The sequence below is a fragment of the Labrus bergylta genome, unplaced genomic scaffold (assembly GCF_963930695.1).
Source record: "Labrus bergylta unplaced genomic scaffold, fLabBer1.1 SCAFFOLD_231, whole genome shotgun sequence".
NCBI lineage: Eukaryota > Metazoa > Chordata > Actinopteri > Labriformes > Labridae > Labrus > Labrus bergylta.
This window is the reverse complement of record NW_027077296.1, coordinates 1793-12500: the sequence shown is the minus strand read 5'-3', so window position 1 is coordinate 12500 and position 10708 is coordinate 1793. Positions and strand designations below refer to the sequence as shown.

General features: G+C 45.6%; 1 protein-coding gene across 1 annotated transcript in view; it reads left to right on the top strand.

Annotated features, from left to right (window-relative positions):
- Positions 1-10364, top strand: part of LOC109979452 (glutamate receptor ionotropic, NMDA 2B-like) — an 11417-nt gene extending 1053 nt beyond the window's left edge. The window contains exons 2-5 of the mRNA XM_065952336.1: positions 2130-2338; positions 4905-5076; positions 9090-9243; positions 9741-10364. Coding sequence (XP_065808408.1) covers positions 2130-2338; positions 4905-5076; positions 9090-9243; positions 9741-9898 — 693 coding nt within the window. The 3' untranslated portion in view covers positions 9899-10364. The remainder of the gene's footprint in view (positions 1-2129; positions 2339-4904; positions 5077-9089; positions 9244-9740) is intronic.
- The last annotated feature ends 344 nt before the right edge of the window (positions 10365-10708 follow it).

Sequence of the window (10708 nt, the reverse complement as noted above, 5' to 3'; positions counted from 1 at the left end):
CTGTTTGCCTCCCTATCAGCTTCCTCTGTTTGTAAAAGAATCCCTCGAGAAGAGTTCATGTGAGGACTCACACCAAGCAGGTCATTAAAAAATCATGGCTTGTGTTTATGTTTCACTCGGTGTAAGAACACATCTCTCTTAAAGTCTCTGAACCCTGAATGTAGAAAACGTGTTGTGGAAAGAAGAGGGCTGGGGCGGGGTTACTGAGAAGGAGAAGTGGGGAGAAACTTCCCAGCATGCTCCTTGGTGACAGAGAGTAGATCGAACTGAAACTGTTCTTGTGCTTTTTCCACACAAGAAAGCCTTCACACCTGCAGAAAACTCCTGAAATGATCTCCATATCTTCAGTGCATGTGTGAAAACAACTTTAATGATAAAAGTTGTGGCAATGTGACGATTAATATCTCTCAGTATCCTCCTGTAATGTTTGTCAAAGCTGGCAAAATATCAACAAGCAGTATATTTGCTTGAATATTTTTTTATTTGTTGCGTCACACTTTGTATCAGCTCATGCATGATGCTCGGTGTAAGAAGAGTAAATCTGAAAAACAAGAGCTCTGTTCTGTGGACACAACTTCTCTGAGTGTGTGAGCAGAGAAAAGGTGTCACAGCCTCACCTGAACTTGATGCTCCCCTTCACCTGCAGAGTTCCCATCATGCACCTGTGTTTGCTGACTCTCCCCGTCCTTTGTGTCTGCGTCCTGACTCTCCTTTATTCTCCGTGTTTCTCTCGTTCTCCTGCCTCTCTAATCTATATTCTGTCCTCTGATCACACTACAAGGTGAATCTCTCTCCCCCCCCCCTCCCCCCCCCCGCCCTCCTCCTCCCGCTCCCTCACTCATGTTTAATTCTAAGCTTGACTTCCAGCTGAACCACTTTTCTTGGATCCTAATGAGTTCTAGCCTCTACAACCGTCCTCTCTTTGCACCTTTGAAGTTCTTGTAAAGACTCTGTAGTGTCCAGTCCAGTTTAGACCCCTTAGGGGGGATGTTAACCCCCTTTCTCCCCTCCTTCCTCCCCCCCTTTTCTGTCTTTCTTTCCAGCTCATTTCTATCACTTTCTGCAGCTTGCTCTCTTTTTTTCTTTCTTTTTTTTGGAGGCTGCAGAGATAGATACACAGTCGTAGCTTGTCCACTCCAGGCATTCTTGGCAAGTTTGTGTTCCCTGGAGTGCTCTAAGTGTGTGTTTGTGTGTGTGTTTGTGTGCGTGTGTGTGTGTGCGTGTGTGTGCGTGTGTGTGTGTGTGTACACATTTGCATATTTTACAAGCTTGCAAACCTGACTTCACACACTCGCGCCTCAGCTCCCTGTCCTGCCCTCTCTTCCATAACTGCGTGTCCAATTAGCTGATGATCCATATCCATCTGCCCCTCGGTGTCAGCGCCGCTCTTACACGAGGAGAGGGGGCGCAGTCTCCAGGTACGCTCTCACAGGTGGAGAGGAAACGGACTAATTGATGACACTTCTTCATTGGAGGGTCCTCCAGACGTTCAGCTGCACTCTCCTCTGCAGAAGAGCCAGCATTTAGCTTCTGAACGAGCGCCACCTCCAGCTCTCTCACTCCACTCTGTGCTCCGTCTTCTTCTTTCTCCTCTTTGTCTCATAATCACTTTTTGAGTCTCTATAATGTTTGTTCTGTTGTTTGTCCACCTGCTGCTGCACATCTCACTATTTTAAGATCTTTCTCTGTTACATACGAACGCCTCTTTCCACTAAGTCAACAGGAAGTCCTCTCCATTTAAATTCTGCTCGTTCCCCGTTCCAGTTTTGTCCTTTCAGTTAACCTTGCTCTCATTTTTTACTCCAGTTCCCTCTCCCCTCCTCTCCTCTCCTCTCCTCTCATGTCGTCTCCTCTCCTCTCCTCTCCTCTCATGTTGTCTCCTCTACTCTCCTCTCCTCTCGCCTCATGTCGTCTCCTCTCTTCTCCTCTCCTTTCCTCTCCTCTTATGTCGTCTCCTCTCCTCTCCTCTAATCTCCTCTCCTTTCATGTCCTCTCCTCTCCTCTCCTCTGAGTTTGTAAATTCAGAGCTTCAGTTATTTTATTATTTTGTTTTTCAGGGGGTTGAAGAGATTCTTGTCCAAAGGACTCTTTAAGATGTGTCACCCTTTGTCTCCGTGTGGTTTCTCCAGGTGGGTAAATGGGAGAACGGCTCCCTCTCCATGAAGTACCACGTGTGGCCTCGCTACGAGCTGTATGGAGGGGCGGCGACCCGGGAGGACGACCACCTGTCCATCGTGACCTTGGAGGAGGCGCCGTTCGTCATCGTGGAGGACGTGGACCCTCTGAGCGGGACGTGCATGAGGAACACGGTGCCCTGCAGGAAACAGATCAAAACACTGTGAGAACCAATCAGATACAACCAATCAGAGTCCATGAATCAATCAGAGTCCATGGATCAGATACAACCAATCAGAGTCCATAAACCATATACGACCAATCAGAGTCCATGAATCAGATACAAGCAATCAGAATCCATAAATCATATACAACCAATCAGAGTCCATGAATCAGATACAACCAATCAGAGTCCATGGCTCAGATACGACCAATCAGAGTCCATGGATCAATCAGAGTCCATGGATCAGATACAACCAATCAGAGTCCATGGATCAATCAGAGTCCATGGATCAGATACAACCAATCAGAATCCATAAATCATATACGATCAATCAGAGTCCATGAATCAGATACAAGCAATCAGAATCCATAAATCAGATACAACCAATCAGAGTCCATGAATCAGATACAACCAATCAGAGTCCATGAATCAGATATAACCAATCAGAGTCCATGAATCAGATACAAGCAATCAGAATCCATAAATCATATACGACCAATCAGAGTCCATGAATCAGATATGACCAATCAGAGTCCATAAATCATATACGACCAATCAGAGTCCATGAATCAGATATGACCAATCAGAGTCCATGGATCAGATACAAGCAATCAGAATCCATAAATCAGATACAACCAATCAGAGTCCATGAATCAGATACAACCAATCAGAGTCCATGAATCAGATATGACCAATCAGAATCCATAAATCATATATGACCAATCAGAGTCTATGGCTCAGATACTACCAATCAGAGTCCATGAATCAGATACAAGCAATCAGAATCCATAAATCATATACGACCAATCAGAGTCCATGAATCATATACGACCAATCAGAGTCCATGAATCAGATATGACCAATCAGAGTCAACCAATCAGAGTCCATGAATCAGATACAACCAATCAGAGTCCATGGATCAGATATGACCAATCAGAGTCAACCAATCAGAGTCCATGGATCATATACAACCAATCAGAGTCCATGAATCAGATACGACCAATCAGAGTCAACCAATCAGAGTCCATGGATCATATACAACCAATCAGAGTCCATGAATCAGATACGACCAATCAGAGTCAACCAATCAGAGTCCATGAATCAGATACAACCAATCAGAGTCAACCAATCAGAGTCCATGAATTAGATACGACCATTCAGAGTCCATGAATCAGATATGACCAATCAGAGTCTATGAATAAGATACGACCAATCAGAGTCCATGAATCAGATACGACCAATCAGAGTCCATGAATCAGATACGACCAATCAGAGTCCATGAATCAGATATGACCAATCAGAGTCCATGAATCAGATATGACCAATCAGAGTCAACCAATCAGAGTCCATGGATCAGATATGACCAATCAGAGTCCATGAATCAGATACGACCAATCAGAGTCAACCAATCAGAGTCCATGGATCATATACAACCAATCAGAGTCCATGAATTAGATACAAACAATCGGAGTCCATGAATCAGATATAACCAATCAGAGTCCATGAATCAGATACAACCAATCAGAGTCCATGGATCAGATACGACCAATCAGAGTCCATGGATCATATACAACCAATCAGAGTCCATGAATTAGATACAAACAATCGGAGTCCATGAATCAGATATAACCAATCAGAGTCCATGAATCAGATACAACCAATCAGAGTCCATGAATCATTTACGACCATTCAGAGTCAACCAATAAGAGTCCATGAATCAGATACAACCAATCAAAGTCCATGAATCAGATACGACCAATCAGAGTCAACCAATCAGAGTCCATGGATCATATACAACCAATCAGAGTCCATGGATCAGATACGACCAATCAGAGTCCATGGATCAGATATGACCAATCAGAGTCCATGGATCAGATACGACCAATCAGAGTCAACCAATCAGAGTCCATGAATCAGATACAACCAATCAGAGTCCATGATTAAGATGCGACCAATCAGAGTCCATGAATCATATACGACCAATCAGAGTCCATGAATCAGATACGACCAATCAGAGTCCATGGATCAGATATAACCAATCAGAGTCCATGAATCAGATATGACCAATCAGAGTCCATGAATCAGATACGACCAATCAGAGTCCATGAATCAGATATAACCAATCAGAGTCCATGAATCAGATATGACCAATCAGAGTCCATGAATCAGATACGACCAATCAGAGTCCATGGATCAGATACAACCAATCAGAGTCCATGGATCAGATACAATCAGAATCCATGAATCAGATGTGTGAGAAACATGAGTGCCTGTTTATTGGACTAGAATAGAACGAGTCTTTGTGTCTGACCACATTAGCTCAGCTGAAGTGAGCAGAGATGAAACGAGAAACCTGTCGGCTGTCACAAGTTTTTTTTTTCTCCGTGCGTGATGTTTATTTTGCGCGGCAGCTGTGCAGCGCTGGAGGTCGAATCCCTTCACACTTGATCTGCGTGAGAGTGACGGTGCCAGATACCAAAATCAGGATTTCAGTAAACGTTTTCCTGCCAGATCTCTCAGAGCTTCACATCTAATGAAGTCATCATCTGTGTGTGTGTCCGTGCAGCAACCAGACCAAGGACTCGGGGATCTACATAAAGCGCTGCTGTAAAGGTTTCTGCATCGACATCCTGAAGAAGATCGCAAAGACCGTCAAGTTCACCTACGACCTTTACCTGGTCACCAACGGCAAACACGGCAAGAAGATCAACGGGACGTGGAACGGCATGGTGGGAGAGGTGAGAGAAACTTTGTATTATCTCATCAACGTCTTGCAAACAAACACAGAGCTTCATATCCACTCATAAAACTTCATACTGTTAATAATGTGTGTGATACTTCTCAGCTGATGTCGGGATAGTTAGGCAGAAAATGTTTCTAGATATTTCATCCAAACTCTCATCACCTTTAAATATGTGTTCTTACATCTGATATAAAGATGAGGGTATCATCTGCAAAGAAAAAAACATTTTCATCTGAACAGCTGAACTGAACAAAGACAGCGCCGGATGCTTCATGTTTGAAGGGAAATATTCTGTCACCAAGCACACTCTGGTTCTAGTGTTTGTTCTACTCGAGCAGTGTCCATTCAGAATGTGTTTGTTTGTTTGTAACGTGTTCTTCTGTGGTCAGTGAAGGCGCCTAAATGAGCTCTGAAACGACGAATTTCATCGGCTTTTGTAAATGACGGTTAGTTAACGCGTAGCTTAGCCCAGACTCCTGGGCAAGTCTTCTTCTGCGTGTGTTGTTTACAGAAAGGGGGGACGGTATTCAGTACTAAAGATGGCCTCCATTTAGATTAACAAAACTGTAAACTGGTAGTGTGTCCCGTCCACTTAGCGATCTAAACATTGCCTCGGGCGTCTCATTCTGCACAGTGTGTGTTGTTTCCGGTGGATTCCATCGTTTTGCTCCACAGCAAAACTATTTAGAATGTTTTAGCAACAATATGAGCCCATGAAAACTTCAGAATCAGCACCGCACTTCTTCTGGTCCACAGCAACACACACACACACACAGATTCCTGGATGTATAGATGGAGGCTGCACAGATGTTCTGGTGTGAAGATGTTGGGATTGACTCTGAGGGTAAAGGTGATCTGAGGGGGGGACCCTCATGGACCCGCAGCATGTGTTGTGTTATATTCAGCTTCTATCGGAGCAACCTGAAGGCTCACTTCTCTGAACTCTGATTTCATACCTCACATTATGAGCCTTCCTCTCCGGCTCGCCCTGCTGCCCCACAGGCCTCGTGTCAGCTGGGTTAAACGTTTCACCCATGAGTGCATAGATTCAGTTAGCTGCAACGATTCACTGTAGGGCGTCAAACCGTCCCCTAATTGACTTTGTTCCCGAGGTAAGGTCGTTGTCACTCCTCATACTTCAACCCACGAGAGCGAGCTGTGCTTTCTGATGTCGGTGATTTGTTAATGAAGGAAACGGATCGATGGCGTCCCAAAGTTCAAAGGTTGAACGCCCGCTTCATCCCTCGCTGAAGTTTGAACAACCTTCAGGAGTCAGCAGCGAGATGTCGTCTTCCTGCAGAACTTTAACTGTTAAATGTTGATTAAAAGTGACCCCTCTTACCCGTTACATAAAGCCACTCAGTGAGCTGTGAGACGCTCACCTGTAATAAACTATAAACTACAGCAGCCCGACTAAAAGCGCCATAATGTGCCGTCTCCTTCTCACCTCCACAGATGGACGATCATTAGGGGGGAGGGAGGGAGGGGGGGGTTCATCTCAGCTCTTGTCCCTAACACAGACGGGCGCAGACGAGGGACAGTTATGCATGAAAGATCACAGTAATAAGTGAAAACATGCGTGAACTCAAACACACAGAAACAAAACGACCTTCATCCAGACACTGCCTGAAATGATAAAGTGAGCTTACTATATGATCAGACATTAAGGAAACATGCTATGTCTGACTACAATGCAGCAGTCCTCCTTCTATGTTTCCTTAATGTCTGATCATATAGTAAGCTCACTTTATCATTCAGTCTCTACACATCTCACTGAATGAACCTTTAAGGTAAAATCTAATCTGATGTCTCTTTAGAGTCTTCCTTGCTAATCTTAGCTTTAAGGTATTACCTTAAATGTGTCGTCTCTGCTGATCAATCAGGCAACGAGGGAATAATTTGTGACTGATTCAGAGCAGTTTAATGACCTTTGACCTGGAACAAATCCAGACTGTTTCCATGTGTGAACATCGAAGACACTTCTCCCTCATCGTAAATCTGCCGTATCCGACAAACCCAAACAGTGTCCTTGTCCGTCTGAAACTCGGCCAAATCGTCTTTATATCTCACGTTGTTAATGGACAGGAATCTGGACTGCTGCTCGCTACACACACACGCTTTATGAGGACGTGCCTGGAAACACTCCTGAACACTCATCCACATCACTCAGGGCCTTTACACAATTTGCCACGGCTCTCCAAGACAATAGATCGAAAGGGGGGAAGAAATGGGAGCACTTTAAGTCGGCCTGCAGTCGGTCCTAACTCGATTCTGCTCGTCAGTGTCACATTTCATGGGCTGCATTGACTCGCTCGGCCCCTCACCGCCATGATCTGAAATATTAGAGGCAATCCACTTGATTACATGAGTTTGGCCTCGCTGGCAGTCACATAAAGACACACAAACAAGCCGAGACGCATACACACACACACACACACACACACACACACACACACATAGAAACGCAGATCCTTGCTCACTCATTCTCAATAACACCCACATGGGTCACTTTCATAACACGGAGAGAACAAGTCGTAGGAGGGAGATGGAGAGAGCGAACACAGCGAGAGAGAGGAAGTGAGTACACTGCTGGATGGACTCGCTCTCTCTCTCCTCGCCGGGAGACATTTTGCACATTTAAACACTAACACACACACACACACACACACACACACACACACACACACACACACACACACACACACTCACACACACACACACTGTGAACATGCACTCACATACTGACAGAACAAACATGATTGAAAAAGTTATGAAACGGCACAGAAACACTTTGCAAACTGCAGGTAATGTGCAGAGTGGATGCATATTCTCCGTTCTGTAAAGGTCCACTTCACAGGAGGAGAACAAAGGTGTCGTTCTCCGTCTTTCTCCCTTTATGACTCACTCACTCGCACACACACACACACACACACACACACACACACACACACACACATACACACACACACACACACACACACACACACACACACACACACACACACACACACTCTAACACTGGAGCTGGTGCTGAAGCTTTGACTCACACAGTCATCACACACGCCTTATTAACTCAGTGAGACAGACTCGTCCCACTTTATCCCTGCGCTGTAGGGCTCTGAAAATTTGGGGCTAAATATATTACCTGTGCAGAGGTAGAGGAGGTAGAGGGAGGGGTGGGGTGGGGTGGGGGGTGGGGGGGGGGGGGGCGGGGGCAGGCAGAGGAAGTAGAGGCATTGGGGCGACTATTTCAAGCAGCCATGACCCACTGTGGTAACCCACTTTCTACCTCCCTCTTTTCCTCCCCTGACGATGATCACATGCGTCCACCCCGAGTGCTCCGTGTGTGTGTGTTGTCCTCCTTCTCTATCTTTGTCTCTCATTTCACATGGCGGCCATTTTCCTCTGACGTTAAAGGAGCAGTATGTAACTCTGACCCCTAGTGTTTAAAATGGGTACTGCAGTCTAAATTCTAAACATTCTAGAGAGCTGTCTCCCCCCTCCTCTCTAGAGTGGATGTTCACTCAGGTCACCATGTGGTGGACTCTGAAGCTTCAGTGTTTATCCAGCTCTGCATGGGTCTGTAAACCTTTCTGTGTTCTAACCTCTCTCCATTTTTCAAAAGCATCTCCAATATTGATCCTAGTTTGAGCACGTTTCTGCTCGTGGAGCTTATTAGAAACATGCAGAGGCTTTTTAGGTCGGGTACAATCACTTCTATCTGAACCACTTCTCTTGACCGCTTCCATCGCTGCAACACCTGTTGACCTGATAACTGCTCTCATATCTGACAAACAGAGGGGCGTCCAAAACGGCAAATAGACTAAAGGAGTTTGCAAAAATAGAAAGTGCCAAAGTTGCCAGCTTGTCTATGAATCACGGTTCACCCACATAATCTGCACCACGAGCAACCAGGACTGTAAATGTGTTTACCAGTGACGTCTTAAAGAATGTTAAAGAACGTTTGAGTGACGGGCGCTCTTTGTCTCTGTTTGTCATCTTTACCAGGTGGTGTTGAAAAACGCTCACATGGCCGTCGGCTCTTTGACCATCAACGAGGAGAGGTCGGAGGTCATCGATTTCTCCGTCCCCTTCATCGAGACGGGGATCAGCGTTATGGTCTCCCGTAGCAACGGCACCGTTTCACCCTCAGCTTTCCTAGGTGAGGATGAACCCTGGAAAGAATAGATGGCGTACATTTTTTTTTCCAGCTCTGGAAGTTGAACCGAAGTGATGCAGTGGAGGCGCAGAGTGATTAGGGCGCAGCGTCTATGTGTTTGTACGATGAGGAGGCAGACTGTGCTGCATGATAATATGGATAACTGTTTATTTATTCTCTCTCTCTCCCTCTTTCTCTCTCTCGCTCGCTCCCTGTCTCTTTGCCCTCGAACATTTCCCACTCCTACTCAATTCCTCTGACTCTTCCTTCCTCTTCTCAATCTGCCGCTCCACATTTGCATATCTCTCTCTCGTCTTCCCTTCCTTGTTCTCCTCTCTCTCTCTCTTTCTTTGTGTCCCTTGTCTCTTCCCATTTTTCTCCCTCTTCTCTTCTCTTCTCTTCTCCCCTCTCGTTTCTTTTCCTAATCTGTCCGTCCACGCTCCCTCCCTCCATCCCTCGCCTCCCTTCATCTCTCTCTCCCGCTCTCTCTCGCCCTGCAGAGCCCTTCAGCGCCGATGTGTGGGTGATGATGTTCGTGATGCTGTTGCTGGTGTCAGCAATGGCGGTGTTTATATTTGAGTACTTGAGCCCTGTGGGCTACAACCGCTGTCTGGCTGATGGCAGAGGTGAGAGGCCTCAGATCTACACACACACATGAACACACACACACACACACATGAACACAGGCGTGGGCCCTGTCGGGGTTGTGATGGAGGATTTATATGTAAATGAGGTCAGATGATTTCTCTTCCTGTCCCCTTGTTGCCTCTTTTTTTTTTTCTCACATTTTCCGCTCAGAAGACGAGAGATGATCCGGCACACAAAGCAACATTTGTTTAAAGATATTTATAAGACTGTTAGATTTACACTGAAGTTCCCACACTCCTCTAAAGAAATGTAATGCATGTGAGAAAAAGTTTATCTAATACAGAGAATACGGGAGTTAGCACATTTGTAAATTTCACTTCCACACAAACAGTTTATATTGAAAGAGGTCAATCAGAGCGTCCGGTTCATGGTCGAGGTGTTTTTTCACATCTGCACTGAAACATCTAGATCATGTCATGAGGACTGCTCCTGAAATCCTCCTGACCTGGTTGTTCACACATGCACCTCCCAGCAGGACACTATCCCTGTCAGACTGGAGGGGGGGCGGGGGGGGGGGGGGGGGTCTCCTGAGGTAAGACGTGATGTAAAAAAGAACGATGTGGAATAAGAGGGTGAGCAGCAGAGTCCAGAGGTTCTCACCTGGTTAAGCTTCAGGACCCATCACCAACTCCTTAAAGACAAATCGAATAACAAATCTTAATTTTCTTTTGACCAATCAGAAATTGTGCAGTTTGGACCCTGGCGTTTTCTCTGTGGGCTGTCTGTGTGCGCTGGAGTGTTTGCATGAAGCGTTTGTGCGCTGAGAAGAAAAGCACGACCCTACAGGAAATATATCAAACATTTTTAAAAGAGCGCCTTT